The 20433-nt window shown below is 43.7% G+C and overlaps 1 protein-coding gene across 2 annotated transcripts in view; it reads left to right on the top strand.

Moving 5' to 3' along the window:
• Positions 1–3386: 3386 nt before the first annotated feature.
• LOC146192289 (uncharacterized) overlaps positions 3387–20433 on the top strand; it is a 41958-nt gene continuing 24911 nt past the window's right edge. The window contains exons 1-4 of one of the 2 annotated variants that reach the window (XM_084600033.1): positions 3387–3498; positions 6475–6664; positions 13389–13434; positions 17537–17631. In XM_084600033.1, coding sequence (XP_084456159.1) covers positions 17548–17631 — 84 coding nt within the window. In that variant the 5' untranslated portion in view covers positions 3387–3498; positions 6475–6664; positions 13389–13434; positions 17537–17547. Of the gene's footprint in view, positions 3499–6474; positions 6665–13388; positions 13435–14103; positions 14195–17536; positions 17632–20433 lie in introns of those variants that run through there. The other variant, XM_084600034.1, reaches the window with a different exon arrangement.

The raw sequence follows: 20433 nt of genomic DNA, 5'->3' as shown, positions 1-20433 counted from the left end.
CTTCCTTGGAGACAACGTGGCCTAAAATGGTCAGTCGACGGGTGGCAAGACGACATTTCTTTAAGTTGAGCTGCAATCCGGCATCAGAAAGGCAGGTCAAAATGTGCTTCAGGCGGTAGAGAAGTGTCGAAGTGAGGAGAAAAGACGTTGATATCATCGAGATAGCAGAGGCAGGTCTTCCATTTCAGTCCACGCAAAATGGTGCCCATCATTCTCTCTAATGTCGCAGGAGCATTGCAAAGACCGAAAGGCATAACAGTAAATTCATATAGGCCGTCAGGAGTAACAAAAGCGGTTTTAGAGCGGCCGGCCGCTTCTATCGGCACCTGCCAGTATCCGGAGCGTAAATCTAGGGAGAAAAAGAATTCAGCCCCTCGCAAGCAGTCCAGTGCGTCGTCTATGCGCGGAAGAGGATATACTTCTTTCTTTTGTAACCTTAATAAGTCGGCGGTAATCTGCATTGAAGCGGATGGAACCATCCTTCTTTTTAACGAGTACTACAAGCGAGGCCCAAGGGCTGTTTGAGGGCTGAATTACGCTGTTATGGAGCATCTGATCTACTTGCTCTTCAATAACCAGGCGCTCTGTTGAAGAGACACGGTAGGGCCCCTGTCGAAACTGCGCGTGGTGTCCAGTGTCAATCCGATGAGTGACAGTTGAACTTTTTCCAAGGGAATTTTGATGAGTCGAAGGAGGAGCTGAATTGTTGAAGAAGGGTAAGAAGTTGTGCTCGCTGTTGTTCAGGAAGACTGGCGTCGATTGAGTGGTGGAACAGGTCTGTAGAAGAGGGAGGTGATACAGAAAGGGGAGGGCTGAGTGCAGCCATGGCGAGGCGCGGCGCGGGGTCAGTCTCTTCATGGAGATGAGATGTGATGGGTTGCAGGCTCCCGAGACATTCACCGTTGCGCAAAGCACTAGAATAGTTAAACGGTTCAGAGAAACAGAGCGTAGAGGAGCCAGCGAAAACAGTGAATAAAGCGTGGGGTATGGAAGGCACCTTCGGCGCAGAATTGTATGTGCTGGCGTGAAGAGGACAGTTTCATCTCACATAGAGTTACAAGTGATATATACAAGCAGGGACGAAGAAGGAAGAATGTCGATGTCTTCGGCGACGAGGGCTTTAGCGAATAGACTAGAAGGAGCGTTGTCTGACACGGGCTCAGGCAGCGCAGAAAATCCGACTTCAGCGCGAGCACAATCAATTATAGCGGTATGATGCGACAGGATATCACAGCCTAAAATTACAGCTTGTGAGCAACTTGGCAGCACGAGGAACTCAATTATATAAAGGTGATTCTTGATCATTCCTTGACTTGTGTACGCTGCTAAAGGCTTGATTTGCTTAGCGCTGGCCGTTCGCAACGAAGGTCCTGCAATTGGCGTCTTCATTTTCTTTAAGGAGCTACAAAATTTGGCGTCCGTTACCGAAACCTCAGCACCAGTGTCAATTAAGAGCATGACAAAAACACCTTCGACGAAAACTTCAATGAGATTGGCTGGCGATAGATGAGGACTTGGGAAGTTCGACAGGTGGTGGTTCTCGTCTCACGAACTGCGGCCTCAAGTGTTCTTTACGTGAAGCATTCGGTCGACGTCGCGTCGGATAGATAGAGCGGCGTCGCGGCGACGGTGACCGACGGTGGGAGATGGCTCAGCGGTCTGGTGAGAAATGAAGGCTTGACTTGCTGGAGGCTCAGTAGGCGCAGAACACTGTGGCGTCGAAGACCAGTACCCAGAACTTTGGATAGGTGGTGGTGATACCGGGAGATGGTTTCGGCAATAGCAGGAATGATGCCCAGCCAGCCTGTAAATGTAGCAAATTGGCCGATTGTCTCTTGTGCGCCAGGGATTGCGTGGTCTTGGAGCCGGTCGAAAATAGGGTGCTGACGCTTTCAAAGGCACTGAATGTAGAGTGTAAGCTGGCGGCCGAGGTCGTGCTATCATTTCGGCATAAGTCAAAGGACCGGCGACAGGCCTTGGGGTGACATCGTCATAGGTCATAGGAGCGGTGGCAGATCTTGGAGCGGCGTCGGCGCAAGTCAGAGGAACATCAGCGACAACTGATGGCAGATGTACAGGTGGAAGTGCCTCAGCAACCTGCTCCTGGATAGCTTGCCGCAATGCCGGGGCCAAATGGTGTGGCTGCTCTTGAGGGATAGGAAGCAGGGAAAATTGATGCGCCAGTTCTTCGCGAATAAATGCTTTATTTTGCTGCAGCAACGATGGATTGTGGGCTTCAGGCGTCAGTCAGGCAAGCGATTAAACTTTTGCTTGTGGCTGACGCATCAACACCCTCTGCTTGCGCAGCTCCTCGAAGCTCTGGCAGAGCATGAAGTCTTCAATAACAGTCCGCAAGTCGCGCGCTGATAACATCTGGAAGGCGTCATTGTCAATACCTATCAAGACATGTTTGATTTTTGCAACTTCTGACATATTTGCGTTCACACGCTTGCACAGGTCGACGATATCTTTGATATAGCTTGTAAACCTTTCGCCGACCTGCTGCTTCCGCTCACGCAAGCGCTGCTCGGCGCGCAATGTCCTGACATCCGGGCGACCAAATACTTCGTCCAGCGTTGTTTTAAATGAAGCCCTCATACGGATGTCGCGTTTATGGTTACGGTACCACAAGTCTGCCATGCCTCTGCCGCACTTTTGCCTTCTTGAACACAGCGACGCGAAGTGCATTCGGCTGCTAGTGTGGGGGTATTTGGCCCTGTTTTTAGTTCTTACTGCTCCAATATCCAGAACCGCATCGGATCTGGTATGCTGCGTAAAAATGTACCCAAATACATGCAATTCTAGTTCACTAAAATGATCATCAAAAATGTCCACACCTTTCCACTGCTCTAAGTTTACCTTTCGAGTGTAACCAAATTCTACTACGTCTCTGATTTCAATTTTGCCCCTTTATGAATTTTTTGACGCTATGCCCCGGGTGACAACAACCCATATGCCTTTAGAAGGATTGCATTTATTTTAGCATATTCGCCAGAGTTCTTGCCTATTCTGAAAATGAGATTAGCGACCTGACTCACGCGAACGAGACAACAGATGCTGCGGCCAAGAATTTTTTTTTAGTTCCTTTTCTCGCATGTCCGCTCAATGTTCACGCGGAAAAGAGCAATGATGTCACTAAACTGATAAGGTTGCATCAGATCGTTCCTCAAAATATTTCTCCGTCTCCAATGCCGCTTGCCTGCGGAGCAGAAACATATACTTCAGCCTCCTTCATCGCAAGTCTAACCGCTTCTTCTCAATGTTATGCTCACGCCCCTTGATTTCGTGTGTGTGATTCTTCATCGGCATGACATTTGTGTTCTTGCTCTTTCCCCATTTCTTAAGAACCTCTTCACATTTAATGAGCTCCTCGTCTTCTGCCTTCAGAGCAAACCTGGAATTAATAAGTTGAGGCTTGCGGACGGCCCCTGCCCTTCCTTCCTCCGCGGCGCCGAGCGCATCGTCACAAGCCAGAGAAGTCGTCCCGATCACAACAGAGTAAGGTGCCCGTCGTTCATGTCGGACAGAGATTAAAAAAAAAGCATTGAATCTATTACTGGCTGGCGGCTGCCATGGCACCCGCTGCCCCTTATCGCTCTACCCTGCGGCTCTTCGTTTTCGCTGCTTTCGTCGGACAAGCTGCGGAGAAGGCAGGATGAATTTCGCCGTGTTCAGTGAAGTATCCGAGACGCAACTTTCAATGTCTATTGAGTATTTAACCTTTTCCGATCCCAACACATGGGAATTCTGTTTCACAGCGCGGTATGGAGGCCAGTGTATTGAGCTGCAACATATTTCCGAAATACTAGATTAGGACGGACTGGTAACTTCTTAATTAGTCACTTTTCAGTAACTTCGTTTTTTAAATGTTCTGTACCTTACCATTCTCCTTGAATTCTATGCCTTAAAGGCAAAGTGTTTGCAAATAGTTGCTCACCTGGGGCGAACCGGGAATGTATCATCTAAAATTAAGAGAATAGAAAGCGCGTATACTCTAAGCTATAAAGGGAACGCATAAGCACAGCCACATGCAATAACCTCAAGAGCATAGAGAAAGTCAGGCTCAAGTTGCCGCAAAGTATTTACATCCCTTGTAGTCTAAGTAGGCCCACGTATGCAGACCTTTCGGTCAAGCAAGAAAAGCCCCAGCGTTAGCTTATGTGTACATTTTTCAAGCCAGAGTTCCGCCTACGTCAGTAGCTTCTGCATGTTAGTCGCATTTGCATGTTCCATGCGCGACATAAGTGTGTGCTTCCTGGGCAGATTATGCCCCCACTTACTCGAGACTAATCACCATCCCGTGGTCATCTTAACAGTAATAAATTGCTTGCTGCCAGAGACAGAGGGAAAAAGAAGGTTAAAGGGAATGCAAGAACGGTGACAACAAAGTGCAAGAACATTCAAGCGCACTGTAAATCCGTGTCAGGCTCCACCTTGGTTTCTAATATAAAGAAACGTTCGGAGGCGGAACATACGACCGGCTCTGATGACTTTTAGGCCTAGGCTTAGCAACCTTGCAAACAGCTGAGGGATCTGATATGGACTTTATGCTAGCGCCGCCGCCGCATGTCTTCGTGTTCAGTGGCAGAGATCAGTCAGGTGTCTTCCAATGTACACCATTGTACACGTTCCACTTCTGATTGGGATCTAAGTGTGTGCTCGGCGTAAAGATTCCCCATGTACCGGGGGTAAGGGGAGGAGGTTGCGAGAACCCCAACAGGTGGACGAAGCTGAAGCTGTCAGAAAGCCGCCGAAGGGGGCCTTTTCCTGCCCTCGCCGCCTCGTCCCCACATCACGAGCGGTGACCGGCGTTATCGGCCCCGTGTCCGTTCCGGCTCTGCATAGCGGTCAGTACGCCGACGCTGGTCGTACAGTGCACTATGGTCAATGCGGTGACGGCTGAAGAGCCAATCCCCAGAATTATTGTATAAACGTTTGACATACAGTGAGTTGTAAACGGGGTCAGTGAATAACCAAGCACTTGTGAATGAAATGTGCTGCAGTTGAATGTATGCATGAGCAGCCTGACTAGTCACAGTGGTGGCCGAATTGTAGGTTAAGGTAAGTAATGTTAATTGATCTTGTTTTGCAGTCGGCAGCTAGGTTACGCAGCTCGAGCAAAATTTTGTCACCTGATAGACCCATCCCATTTGTTTGTCAAGAAGCACTGAATTTTGTTGTGTCGCTAAAGGGAGGAATCCAGCGGAGGGCCGTATCGCCAATGGCGAACTTTATGGTCGTCTGCCGTTGCTTTTTTGCTTGTTTGCATGACACTATTCCATTCTGGAGATGGCCAGGTGTTCACCGGTCTCGCCAGGTTGGTCGTTTGACGGTCTCGGAGCTCCTGGGCATAAAGTGTCGAGCCCCGAGAGGATGGTGTAGTGTTTTGCGAGTTCTCCATCGTATATTACGTTTTGTGATCAAACAGGAAGGCGGATGAAGTAAAGTCTGTCGAGACGTGCTGTAGTTTGTGTGGCAAAGTGGCTCTCAGGGACTTGAGCATTTCAACCTTTGTGCGACACTGTGAAAGTGATTAGCATAGTTCCTTGTTTCGCGCTAACACTTTGATGATGTTCGTGTGGGGACAGTAGGTTGGGGTCTTTTTGTGATGAATGAACAAAGCTGCGCAATGTGTGAAGATTCTGGCTAAAAAAGTGACATTATCGGTAGTCAGGAGGGATGGAAAATCGAATCGCGTGCAAGTTTCAAGTATATTGTCGAAGATCACATAGCAGTTTATTTTTAGGACGGACAAGAACTCGACCCTTATAAAAAGTAATTAGGGGCGAACAGTACATAGCACCCCTCTCTTCTTAGCGGGCCTTAGGGTCTCGGTAAATGACACAGCGCGATCTGCCAGAGGCAACACCTCTCGCCGGATTATATTAATGCTTGTGGTTCTCATCTGCGGATGTTTACTTTTGGGTAGACTGGCCATGATATAACGAAGGCGATATGTTATTGCCATAATGGCGATACTCTTTAAAAAGAGGAAGAATTATCCGTTTTTGATTCATAGAGTAATTGCTTTAATATGATGTGATTACCTCGTGGGCTCGTTGTTCCCCTGCAATGAAGGTCAGTGAGGCACGCCATGGTGCGGTCACTTCTTCGGATAGTCTGCTCATGTACGTTGCTTCGCTGGCCGCTACACGTCTGGGCCGAGGTGCGCAGCAATGCTGGCCTGGGGGTGCATCGGGCGACTCCAGTATGCTAAAGCAGGGACACGTACTTAGCCTCGTGCAAAAATTTAGAATACCTGTTTTAGAATCCGTTAAACGATACTGTGCTTTTGTGCGGGTTATGACTATTGTAAGTTCTGCTTTCTCTACAGCTTCAGGGCTGCCACTCTTTACGTTAGGATGCTGAGAGTAAAGCGCACTCTTAAAGTAACGCAACTCATGTGACAAATTGAGCATACAATCTCGAGTATAACCCAAAGTGTTGAGCGCGGGAACTGTGGTCTTGTTTCAGGCTCATATTGGGACTCAATCTGAATCCGGGAGCAGCGACCACTGAAATACATAATTCTGTTCCGAGAAGTTACAATTTAGCCAGCGCCAACGCCAGTGCATCTTATCGATCACGAAACGACAGGGTCCAAAACGGGGAGTATTTTTGTCTGGCAGTGAGATCACTACAAGCAGACTACTATTACTATCAGGTAAGATTACGCAACTTTTTCTATATGGTACCCTTAATTCCCGTCAGTGAGATAATCGTTGGCAGATTTTCACATTAGCCAAAGGTTCATAGCGCTTTGTCAAGCTTCCTATCAATAAACAGCGCTCAGAATGCTATGGCAATCGGGCTTGCTTGCGTAGTCTGTATGAGACATGCGTTCGCCTAATACAAACTGAATATTTACCTCTGATCGAATACTTACGCACCATACTAAACGAACGAATTAATGTAAAAATAATGTGCATCTGGCCTCAGCATCGAGCAGTATTTCGGGGCGAGCATTGTGAGTCGAAAGGTTCTGTAAACATGACAGGCACGTTATGTAATGCTTTCAATCCCTTGTTCTTGTCCCGCTTGTGCGCTCCTTTCGCTAAGGAAACAGCGTTCCGAACATGAAAGTAGTTACACGATCTTTATTGGCCAAAAGACTACACTAACTAAAGTTGCTTTTAAAGCGAGTTTTCATGGCTCATGATAGTCTTCAGATAAGTGCGTCAGTTGCTGCCCCCATTTCATCAAACCCATTTGCTTTTCGCAGCTAGAGCACACATCTGCTAAGGCAATCGGGGAGGCCTTCGCCTTTCTGCACTCATTTTTATTGCTTTTTTTATATTCCTACCCTAGCTGGTCTTACTATTGTGCCCTTCTTTTATATCCTCTTATTGCCTACTTACTCGATTGTTTCGGCCCGCCGCAGCTCAGGTGCCTCCAGGTGCGGTGGCAGCAGTCGTGGATGGCATATTTCCCTTCATTATTGCAATTAGTTTTATTAAATCACGTGATGATGAGCCGACCATGGTACTAAGGAGGCTTTGGAAATGTGCCGCTCTTCTAGTGCGGAAGAAAGTCTAAAAGTTACTGAACAGCCCCATAGAAACATCTGTTTTGGTAGTGTTTAAGACGCTCGGAGTCAAAGCAAAAACGTCGACAGAAGCCGAAGAGGCAGCCATAGCGCTCGCCATCTCCTCTTCCACAGCCACAAATATTTTCAGCGATTCTAAAACGGCAATTCAAAATTTTCATATAGGGAAAATACACAGTCGCCTATCAAATCTTAACCTCTGGTTCCACAGCTCCTCGACCCAGTCACATCGTCTGGGTACCAGGCCTTGCAGGCAACCCCGGTAACGAGGCAGCTCACTCAACTGCTCGAGCGTACGTCAACCGAGCGGGGAATACCGAAGACTGGGGATGCACGCGGGAAAGACTTCTCATCTAACATGACATAACACTTCACTACCGAGAACAACTACTCCTATATCCGCCACCTCACAATCATCTCTCAAAACTCCAACAAATAATCTGGCGACAGCTACAGGCCAAAACCTTTCCCTCCCCAGCTTGGTTGGCCTTGAAACACTCGGGCCGGTACGACCCCACATGCTCTCTATGTGGCGCACCTAGAGCCACCTTTAATCACGTAATGGGTTTATGCGAAGATTTGAAGTCACAGCTCCAATGGGGCCTCACAGACCAAGAGGGTTGGGAGATAGTGGTCTCCAGAAGTCAAAAGATGCGGGTTGACTGGGCTGAAGCGGTCGTTGCCAGGCACGGCCTGACAGACACCAGCCGGGATCAGGAACCACCTCAACCCTTGTATTGTACCCTGGTTCCCACAATAAATGTTTTACCGCCACTGAACAATCTTAGTCGAATTCGAATCTGACCATGGCGCATACAGGCGAAAACCAAAAGCCTTCTTGTGTAGTGCGCCCCGTCGCGGTGGTGAAGTGGTAAGGCGCCCGACTACTGTGCCAGACGGCGGCGAAGTGTTACCTTCTCTTGCCTCGCGGAAGGAGTAAATAGATGACGATGAAGTAGGAATGGTTCCGTGTTGCTGCTCGCTGCTATGCCAGTCATTGACGCTGATGTTAATATAGTGTAAATAAAAGTTTCCACGAAATAATATAACGGTCTATTATTATTTAAAAACACAAACGACAGTAACGGTCAATTACATGCTGTGCTATATATATATATATATATATATATATATATATATATATATATATATATATATATATATATATATATATATATATATAATTGAAGAGATTGTATGATGTAGAGCAAGAAAGTTATTAGTTTACAGGTCATACTCATGGTTTTACATATTTCGCATGCTTGGAGGTTGTGCTAGCGCTAAATATCATTTTCGGGGACTTGCATCCAGGACACTTTTCAGGAGGTTCGCTTATAATATACAAACTATTTGCCCTTTCATATACGACAAGATGCTTAAAGCCCTAAAAGTATTTACATGGTGCAGTTAAGTTTTTATACTATGCAGAAATGCTAAAGCATGCCGAGTTTTGTACAAATTCCGTAATGAGATTGCTCTGTGTTTTGTTGCTTTCCCTACGTGTAGAACTTAATTTTACTTTTCGCTTTAAATTGTATTGCCTACGATATAGTAGTATTAGGGCTAATTGGACGAGACTCATTTCTAGCCCCCTGACGATAGCAGCACTAGACGTCTCCCAGATGGAAAACTTCGTGATATGCAGCCAGCGAACAGTCGTTTTGGTAGGCTGGTATTACACTGGCACGCAGGCTGATAGAGCCCTCCCGCCTTATTACCAGGCATCATCTGTAGGTTCGGGGTGCCCACGAACTGCGGGTGACGCGCGCCTCTCGTGTAAAATGCCTGTTTGTGAAAAAGTGCTTGTCAAGTCTCTCTTTAACTCGCTCTACCGCCTGTATAAGTGGAAGCGTGCCGTGCATCCCGACTCCGTTCTTCCTGTTCCAGAGGGGCTACAGCAACTTGAAGCGCACTGTTTCTTTGCCAGTGCGATATCCGAGGGTAGATACGTTGCAGGTTACGAAGTGGTAGTCAGAACATTTACGCCAAAAGATAAGCTAGTCGTTTTCTTTGTGGCTGTCTTTTATTTGTAATAAAGGGTCGTTTTATCTTTCTATTTTCTTGTTTTGTACATAAATATGGTCAAACACATGTTTTCGGCATGCGGTGGTTCATCTTCAGGTTTTTTTACCGTTCATTTATGGAAATGTCTGCTTGACCACCACCAATCCAGACTAATATTTCGTATGTAAGAAAAACGTGGGCGTAAAAACCAGTTGGGTGTATAGTCTTGAGGTTAGTAACTGCGTGAAATGCTGCAAACTGAACAAGATTTTATTACTTTCTATCATCATCATCAGCCTGATTATACCCACTGCAGGGCGAAGGCCTCTCTCATATTTCTCCACTTAACCCGGTTCTGCGCTAGCTGCATCCACTTGACCCCTGCGAACTTCTTAATCTCATCCGCCCACCTGACTTTCTGCCGCCCCCTGCTACGCTTTCCTTCCCTTGGAATCCAGTTTGTTACCCTCAGCGACCATCGGTTATCCTCTCTTCGCACTACATGTTCAGCCCATGTCCATTCCTTCTTCTTAATTTCTACTAGAATGTCGGTAACTTGAGTTATTTCTCTGACCCACTCTGCACGCTTTCTATCTCTTAATGTTACCCCTACCATTTTTCGTTCCATAGCCCTCTGGGTTGTCCTCAACTTAAGTAGAAATCTCTTGGTTAGCCTCCACGTTTCAGCCCCATAGGTGAGTACAGGCAAGATGCAACTGTTGTATACTTTCCTCTTGAGCGATACCGGTAAGCTGCTAGTCATAATCTGCGAGTGCTTGCCAAATGCGCTCCATCCCAATCGTATTCTTCTTATTATTTCTATTTCGTGGTCCGGATCTGCGGTCACTACCTGTCCTAAGTAGACATATTCGCCCACTACTTCCAGTATTTCGCTACCTAATGTAATAAGTTGTTCCTTCCCGAGGCTGTTGAACATTACCTTAGTCTTCTGCATATTGATTTTCAAGCCTACCTTTCTACTTTTCCTGTCTAGGTCATCAATCATTATTTGCAGTTCATCCCCCGAGTTGCTTAGCAAGGCAATGTCATCAGCAAATCGCAGATTACTGAGGTATTCTCCATCTACCCTTATCCCTAACTGCTCCCATTCCAAGTCTCTGAATACTTCCTCTAAACAAGCTGTGAATAGTACTGGAGAGATTGTGTCCCCTTGCCTAACACCTTTCTTTATGGGAATTTTGTTACTTTCTTTATGCAGAATTAAGGTTGCTGTGCAGCCACTATATATATCTTTCAGCACTTTCACGTACGGCTCGTCTACCCCCTGATTTCGCAATGCCTGCATCACCGCCGAGGTTTCAACTGAGTCGAATGCTCTTTCGTAATCAATGAATGCTATGTATAAGGGCTGGTTATATTCCGAGCGTTTTTCTATCACCTGATTGATGATATGGATATGATCGATAGTAGAGTACCGTTTCCGAACCCCCCTTGATCCTTTGCTTGATTGCAGTCTGAGGTGGTCCTGATTCTATTAGCGATTACCTTAGTAAACACCTTATACTAAGGTGTTTACTAAGGTACTATTACATTCTATGGGTCCTCCCAAACGGCTACGCTATGCGTTCATGCACACCAGTAGCTTTGAAAAAAAAAAATATCCTGGTCTTCTGGTTACGGACGTCGAGACAGCTGGCTTCTCAGTAAATATTTGTGCATGACCTATTGCAATTAGTGCGACCATATTGTGTTAATAGTGGTGGCTGAATGGTTAGGATATTGACTGGTGAGCTTGAAGACGTGGATTCGGCAGTTACGGCTGAAGTTTGCTGAAGATGAATCAAAAGGCGTGCACTCGTGTAGTATGAGACGCCACTGCACCTTAAAGAAGCCCAGTTGGACGATACTTTCGGACCACTGCATTATGGTGTACTTCACAGTAAGCGTCAAATGAGGACACTAAATACCGTATGAAAATGGACATGTTACGCTTTAGGTAGCATTCCGGTGCAGCCGTTTCTTCTTTTTTTTTGCCATGTGCCATACCTTACAATCAGCATTTTAAAAGTTGTATCGTACTTGACATGCAGGCAGTACAGTCTGATAGGAACATACTATATTTTCTAAGTACAGAAATAAACTGCTCTAAGGGCTGACTTGAGGAAGAATGCGGGGCTAAAATAACAATTTTCTTCAACACATTTTTCTATATTGTTGTTTTGAATTACGCATGTATAAAGAAAGCTTTCACCATTTCAGGTTGTCCTTTGCGAAGTAGAAAAATTAAAAATGAATTTTTTTTTTTCGAGATGGGATGCGCTCAGCAACTGAAAGCGCCTTTGAAAGCTGCTTTCACTACGGAGCCACATAGCGGGCAAGAAACTGACCATTGAATAAATCCCTAAGTTAGAATGCGTATTTCTCCTGCTCTCTAGCCGAAACGTGCCTGCTTTTAAGAGTACAGCAGGCAGCTAAAAGAAAACAAAAAAAAATTAATTTTGGGCTATGGCCATGGTGGATTGGCTGGTAAACTGAAATAGAAGTTTCGATTTACTAGTACGCAGCACGTAAGGTTTGAACGCTGCTTTTACACTACTGTAAGCCTGGCTAACGAAAGTACTCGACAAACTGGAGACAGAATATGGAGCCTAGACGAGGAAGCGCGCCCAGCAAGCGACGAAGGAAAGTATGTCACGAGAAGAAATAAGGGCGCTGTAAAGCCGAACATATCCAAATCAGCTAGAATCAATTATTGCAGAGCAGTTTCGTGCCGAAAAAGACGGCTCAACATATGCCCCAGGATAAATTGATTTAATAATTTAGCCCACAATTTTGAATAGAATGATCTGAAATCTTTAAACTCATCTTTCTCAGTCATCACTTTTTGAAAGAGCGCAACCGTTAGGAAAGCTGCCATTTCTAAATACTTTGGCAGATGGCTGCTCTGAAGGTGGTTCTGGATCAAACTTTTGTAGGGAACAAGATAAGGTACCTTTTACGCTTGCAATTATTCTTTAAGATGAAAAGTATCAAATATATGACATATGACGACAGCAAAGGAGAAGCGTGTTCTTCATTTGCACAGAGGTTTGCAGAAATGTCATAAAGAATCTGCTATTGCCCTTATCCTGCACAATGAAAAACCTAAAAGTTGTCTAAGCACGAAAGGTTAGTACGTCTTCACGATTTTTCAAATTATATTTTAAAAGCTGAAAACTTAATTGCTTAGGACGACAGCTACAATTTTTTTCTATTAGTGCTAAGGGGCTGAAACCATGAATATATATTCTAATAAGAGGAAAATAAACCATATCCTTACATTGCATCGAAATTGGTGCAACATTTAAACAGGTGGCTCTTTTGCCCCGCATCTCCTTTAAATTGATGTATAATGCATAACATGCAGGCACTGCAGTTTTATGGGAGCTATGAATTTCAAGTGTAAACGCAAGCAGCCATGGTGCTTATATAAGCGTTTATAAATAAAACACAAGTTGCCTTTTGTCACCGTGACAAGTAACATGAGCACAGAATGGTAATTTGTTGATGTGATTTGCGCACAACTTCGCAGGCCCGATTTGTCAGGTTAGTTAAGGCTGTTAGCAGATGAAGAGCGCAGTTGAAAACATATATGGGCCGCACAACCGACAGTAATGCTTGTAAGTTGGTAAAAACATATTTGCGGCAGTAGGTGACCGGAACAGAAGCATTGTGGGTACGTCCTGAATACCAGCAAACCTCACGCGAATACTAAATTTATTCGTAAATAATATGTAATTTTACCTCAACGACAACGCAGATAAACTTCAACTTTTCTTGCTGTCATGTGACAAAGTAATGTTTGAAATATTACGTTAATGTATATACTATCTTGCAGAACTATTACTTCGATGAGCACCTGGATGCAGTTCAGGTCGACAAACGTAAGTTCGCGCCTCTTGTGTAAGCATTTCGGTACAACACTGCACACATTTTAGTACACGTTGCCTTTTATACGTTGCTTCTGAAGGAATAAAAGAAAATTTTCAGTCAACTTTAACGGAGTGCTCTCAAAGCTACTTTTGCGCTTTGAAGCAGTCAATACCTATTGTAATGCACGCATGGATACAACTTATTTCATATTTAGCCTAACGTAATGTAGCGTAATCCTACATAATCCAGTGCCACCCCCTAATTTATTGCTGTCTAAATAATAATTCAGAATCTTTCAACTAAATCAAACGCCATAAAGCAGAATGGAGCAGCCGTTCATAATCGAAATTTTATCTAGCCAATTACAGGTTTTACCTTCATAACGCAATTAAAAGTGGGTAAATTTGGTCTAACTCTACCTATTCCAAGGTAATAAACCCTAACTTCATGGCATTCTGGCAGAGGTGCGCTCTGATGTGGCTATTGTGAGTGTGTATTTTTTGTTGTACTTCCTTTAGAGTTTTAGAGTTTGGCGGTAAGGGTATGGTTCTCCGTGGCGCGACTTTGCGTCCACTACGCGATGCCATTTACTCCCGCCGTGTGTGGCCTTTATTGCAAGCGAGGCTAATACATAAAAGGCAGTCATCGCTCGCCATGCTCTTCTTCGTATTTCATCATTCATATTGTTTGGCATTCCTTACAAGCGAAGGTTCAGAGCAGCTGTTTGTGGATACGCTGTTACTAGTTAATTCTCGCGGCATGCGTGGTTCCGTGAGTATCATCAGCTCGACTTCTGAGATCGCTGTCACCAATTTGCAAACTTTCAGTCTCTTTAATAAGCGGGACATGTAGTTAGGCGTGCTGAAATACTCGACTGATGATAGCGGATTTTTATCACATTGGTGATTTTATTGTTGAAGGTGCTAGATAATATGCAAAGAAAGGTGTGTTTTACCTCAGATGGTGGTTAGAAACTTACTTTAAGGGCTCTGCAGTCCCCGTGAAAAAAAAAAAAGTGAAAGTATAATAGTTAGTTTAGTGTGTGCATTAGGAAGTATGTTTCGACTCGGTGTTACACTTTGTAAATTCTATATTTTCGGGTTGAGGGTTCAAGGCATCGATGTCATGTTGTAATAACGCTATGTTCTTTTTATAGACTTTTTAGATGCACTGTAAGATTAGAAATTCGTATCTTAGGATCTAAAATTCTCACCATCAAAGGTGGATGTGGGTGAAGGCGAGCTAAGCGGTGGTTACCTATATAGAACATTGGCTGCAATCAGACTATTGTTAGCAGGGCTGAGTGACCGCGAATCGCGAATTCTAGAAGCTTGCTATGGAGCCTCATAAATAAGGCATATTACTTGTTTTAATGAAACTAGGCTGTAACCGCAAAAGCTCAATACGTTGCACTATCTCAACCACGTGAGTTCCGAGGTAGCGGCAAAAGGCTTCGTTAACATAACTGAGATGTTCTCCGTAAACATGACAATTCCCAAACTTATCTTTATTGTTCCCAATCCAAACATTCGGATATTTGCTGCAGGGAGGTGATGGACGGCAATGGGTTTATGGTGTCCCTCTGTTGAACAGGATTCGGTTTGAGAATTTGATTATTTCTTTTATGGGCAGCTAAGGAGATGATGTGCGGCCATCATAAATATATTTCTTTACCTTTAAATTTAGCTTGTCCACTGGTTGATTCTATAATGTCTGGTGATTGGAGATATTTCGACTGAGGCAAACGTTCCCTGTAATCTACGAAGCATATATAAGGACTGGTTGTATTCGGCGTATTTCTCTATCACCTAGTTGATACTGTCGGTATTACCTATTGCAAAGTAGCCTCTGTGGAAGTATGCGTGGTCCTTTGGTGAACTGAAGTCCAAAGGGTGTCTTGTTTCAATTACAGGTTGCATCGTATCTAACGGACATTAAGCTGATCCCTCTATATTTTTTTAATTACAGTCATTTTAAGAAGTTTGCACTTCACAACTGCAAATTATATTGTCGTCCATATTTGCTCCCTGCTGCGTAGATAGAGAAGTGATCGTTTACATTTATTATTTTATCGGCGTTCGTAATGTCAGGGCCCTCGTTGTATCATTAGGGATACTACTGACTTTTGCGTATTCTTAGTTTATTCTTCGCCCTTTTCAGACAAACACTGTTATAAAAAGCATGCTCACTTTTTCGTACGCTCTTTATACTTTGTTTATTTAGTGTATTAAATAATTTGTTGTTTTTTTCGCAGTCAGTTTTATGCTTTCTGGAAAGTTGGAGGTGTTGCTGCTTTCAAGTATCTAAGTCGCAGACTTTATATAATTAATCACCTTAACGTTATCTCCTCTAACTATCTCACCGCCGACTTGTAATGCACTCTCCGTAATGGCATGTTTGAAACTATTGTTTTGTGCGTCTATACTAAGCTCGTCTTACTCCTTTAAAGCAGATTATAAGCTTTGCAGCGAAATCCAGCATTCCTCTGCTTTCCTTGTTAGCTTTAACTAAATGGTGGGCCTCATGCGTGCTAGGTTCATCATACTTTAGAAAAAGCAAAATGAGGGTTTCGTGCAGTTGCACATGAAACCAGGAGCGATAAAAGACACTCAGCACACTTAGGGCCCCCACTTAAGTGCTATTGTGGAAATGAAATAAAAACTGAAAACAATCATTAAGTCCTAGAAAGGAAGTTTTAGTTCACTAGGCTGTCTGAAAACGGCTCCGTGAAAATAGTACTCTTAAGCGAAAGCGCCGTTCGTGATATAAAATGTTTTGTGGATATCGTGTAGGTTGCACCATGTGCATAAAAGTGCCGCAAAACGTATAAATGAGGAATCATGCCCATCTTGTGCTCTCAGTGTCCTGATAAAGAAGGTGCATTAAGCTCAGAACAATGGCCAGAACGCTGACGCATATGCTGCCTCCTGTCCCGACGTGATTCACAAGGTTTCAATAATCTCCGTTTTCATTGTGCTGTTCGATTTCACGAACGGTAAAGCGAGAGAAAGAAGATGAACACACGATATGAATTAGCACTGAATACGGGAAGAGGGGGCGGAGCCAGCCTCAGTTTGCAAGCGAAGACCAGTCCACTTGTGGAAACGTTGCCTCGACGTGCGAACTGAAGTCCCCTCTGCCATTTATTTGATTTGATCAAGACGCTTCTTTTCTCTAAACGTGATCTCTCAATGCATGGCCCGATGATTCCTTTTTCATCCATTCCTGTCACACCGCGATCAATCACCTTACACATTGCATTTTTCTTGAAAATCGGTATATCCATCGCAATGCTCCTTTAGCCACTCCTTAAGGTAGCGCCCGATCAGTACCATATGCGATTTCCCAGAGGAAGGCGGTATATTCTAGAAAACTGCCTTGGTTCTTTTAATATTTTGTTTCTGTGTTTTATGCAGCAGCTGTCGTTGGTCTTACTGCTAGGTGGACCTCTCAGCACGGGCTGAAAAATTTCTCGGTGCTGACGTCACGACATTCGCTTCATACATGTTACAGATCTTGTGAACCCAAGAGAAATTTCATGCATGTAACGAACAAATACTAGCGGTCTCTTTTTTTCTCCAGACGACGGCCTTCTTTGAGGCCGTAAGTTCTTTAAACAGCCAAACATTTTCCGCCACAACCGGGGTTCGAGCAAATATGAAAACAATTCAATTTTTTCTTCTCATTCGTCTTTTTGGAAGTCCACTTCTCATTCTTCCGTTCGCTGAACAACGCAGTCATGGTTCAAACGATATTTCGTTCTGCGAACTCGACAGTTAGCACCCCGTGCGATTTCTAGATTATGACAACGTCCTCCGCTGACTGAACTCTAGCGTCTTTCGTTATTCCCCTATCATCGATGTCGCCAGTCAAAACAGTATATATTTTTTTCGTTAGTAACTGCCTCTTCTATGAGCACAGCTTCGATAACAATATTTCGTCTACTTTTGCATGTCCAATAATTTTAAAAGTGTTCGAAAGAAGCCATCTACATATTTCAAAAAGTGTATTATTAAACTCTAATGGCGAGCTACCTTAAAAACCTGTTATGCACTTCATTATATGTCACCAGGGTCTCTAGGTGCGCTTTGTTTGCTGCTTCTTCCACGACAGGTCCATTCGGCATGTATATATACGTTGGATATCCAAACGCCTACAGCTTCATCTCCGACCACATTAGCAACGAGTATGGAAATGAATTCTTGACGGTAAGTAACATGTTTAAAGTCTAAATAGGTTTACTCTGAATATTTATTAACTAAAGAATATTTCTGCATTCAAAGAAACATGACTATTTTCCTCTTTTCGAATCATACACAAGTAAGGTTTGACAATTGTTGCCCTTCAGATAGCTTTTCTTGGGGCAATCCAAGAGGCAAGCCTATGGTCGGCCCGCGATCGGCCATTGCCAATAACCCAAATAAAAGTAATCGGGCTTTGCTAAACCGCACAGCTCGGTCCGAGATAGCTGAGGACGTATCTGAGTAGCTGAGGACGTATTCAGAGAGAAGCTAGACATAGCTGTTTCCTCGACAGAAAGAATGCATCGTATTGATTGACAGCAGCCTGGCACACGAAGACCCGTGATTCTAAAGCTCATTGACCCCCGCGAAAACTTATACATAATCCAAATTTTCTTGGGCTTAAAAGACAGCGGTATTTTGATATCGGAGGACTTCTCGAGGCAACACGACCGTAAAGAAACTGTGGGACAGCACGTCAAAAATAAGGAAAGTTAGAGACAAAGGTAAACTGATGTACGGTAAAATAAAAGTATATAATTAGCTGTTTTATTAGGACGATACTGCAAATATACGAATCCATGCGGCAGAATGCCCTGACGATGGCAAAAAAAAACTTCAATCCAATAAACTGATACAATTTACCATTTGTATTTTGATTGTTCGCACTTGTACGCGCGAGTGCACCAAACAAACTGGAGTACCCAGAAAGTATGCTATTAGCGCAATAACCTGCTTTAGTAAATATAACTGAAACTTGGGGACGCCTTAAAATTGGCAATTTCGAAATAACACCCCCAATCTACAGCATCTGCCGAATAGACCGAAATGCTAGGGGGGTTGGAGTTGCCATAATATTCAAAGATTCACTGGAAATCGTAAGGCTTCGTGACATAGCTGAATATAAGTGCGTCACTATTAAGATGCCTTCAAGTGCACTTCACCCTATTATATGAACATTTTATAGGCCTCCGAATATCGGTAATACGTTTTTCTTTTTTTAAAATTGAATGAATATCAATGTGAGAGCAATAAATTTTCAACCAACGTAATTAGAGGAAGCGATTTTATTATTCCGTCCATTAAATGGAAGAACCAATTTCCTGAACTACTCTCTAGACGTGCCCAGCCTTTAGTTCACATCGTCCATTTCCATTATTTAACTCAGTTCGTCAGGCAGCCGACGCTCATTTTGAATGGCTCGATGCCCATCCTAGATCTATTTCTCCTCTATAGGGAACTAATTCGTCGTGATCCAAAACAACATATCTTGGAACGACCATAAGATCTTGGATCGCAAGATAACAAGCTTAAACCTAAACCTCATTAATTCTCCGTAAAACGGAAAAGAGAGGCGTGTAGTTCTAATTTTTCACGTGCCGATTACTTTGGTATTTTCGATGCTTTAGATAATTTTTTTAAATTTCTTTGTCTTTCTAATTCATGTTCGGTTGACCATTAATAACCTATAGGAATCTTGTGTTAAAATGTGAAAATGAGTTCATGCCATGTAACCGAAACATTGTGAATAATGCAAATCTCTGGATGTCCAAAGAAATTGTACGCCTGAACCTGAAAAAAAAATGGAGGAACCAAATCCACCAGTGTCCCTTTGCGGCTAACGTGTTAAAGCATTCACACATGGGCCCTAACCTCAATGCATGGCCAAGGCAAAATACGAATACCACGCTGCAACGATGAACCATTTCCTTTTTTTTATTGTCCGACAAGTTAAGGCGGTATTTTTCACCTAGAAAGAACTCCTTCAGTTGTATGAATATAAACAATATAGACGAAGAAGAAGTAGCTGACAAGTTACAAATTCGAAATTTCATTAAGAAGTTATTTTATTCCAGTTTTACATCTGATGATGGCAAAACCCACAATATGTACGCCACGGCAACAATTATGCTATCAATAACGTATGTATATCAGAGGAAGGCGTCTTATCACTTTTACTCAACATTGACACAAAACGGCGTAAGGAATTGACGAGATAGCAAACACCTTCCTATACAGATATGCAGAATGGTCTTCTGAATATTTATCCACCGCTTTTGAAACATCTTTATCCCAAACAGCCCTACCCAATGATTGGAAGCATGCGAAATTTAAATCTATGCCGAAAGCGGAGAAGTAATCACTTCTTGTATCGTTCATGCCGATTTCGGTCTTGTGCACAAGCTCCCATCTAATCTGCCCTCGGCAACATTATTTCAGCAGGAAAGGGGGCCAGATACACATCTCCTTGAACTTCAAGAAACGCTTGATTGCGTGTCCCACTGAAAGTTATTATTTAAATTACGACGTTCTTAGGAAGGACACATTGCTCGCATAGGTTGCTGCATAGCTTTCTTCCAGAAGTCAGCGTGTGTCAGTTGACGCAGTGTGTTCTGGTACTATGTTTGTAATGCCATGTGTTCCATAGGTGTCATTTCTTGGGCATCTTTTCTTTCTAGTTCTTAATATTGATATTGCCAAGGAAGTGTTCGTGTAAGTAAAGCATTTTACTGATGACTGCATCATCTGCCAAGAAATGAAAAGTTCAATTGACTAATCTCTTCTAAATTAATCAATAGCCGAAACAGAAAACTGCTGCACAATATGGCAAATGAAAATAAACTTATATAAAAGTACTTAGGTGCAACTATCACATCTGACCTCAGGTGGAATAAGCATGTTCCATATGTTCCAAAAAAGGCCATGCAAAAGCTAGGTTACAAGAGAAGGAGCCTGCAGAAGTCCACTCCCGATATAAAACGCAGAGCC

Source organism: Amblyomma maculatum, chromosome 4, assembly GCF_055883805.1.
Source record: "Amblyomma maculatum isolate TAMU_Amacu chromosome 4, ASM5588380v1, whole genome shotgun sequence".
Lineage (NCBI taxonomy): Eukaryota > Metazoa > Arthropoda > Arachnida > Ixodida > Ixodidae > Amblyomma > Amblyomma maculatum.
This window is presented reverse-complemented; position numbering and strand designations above follow the sequence as displayed.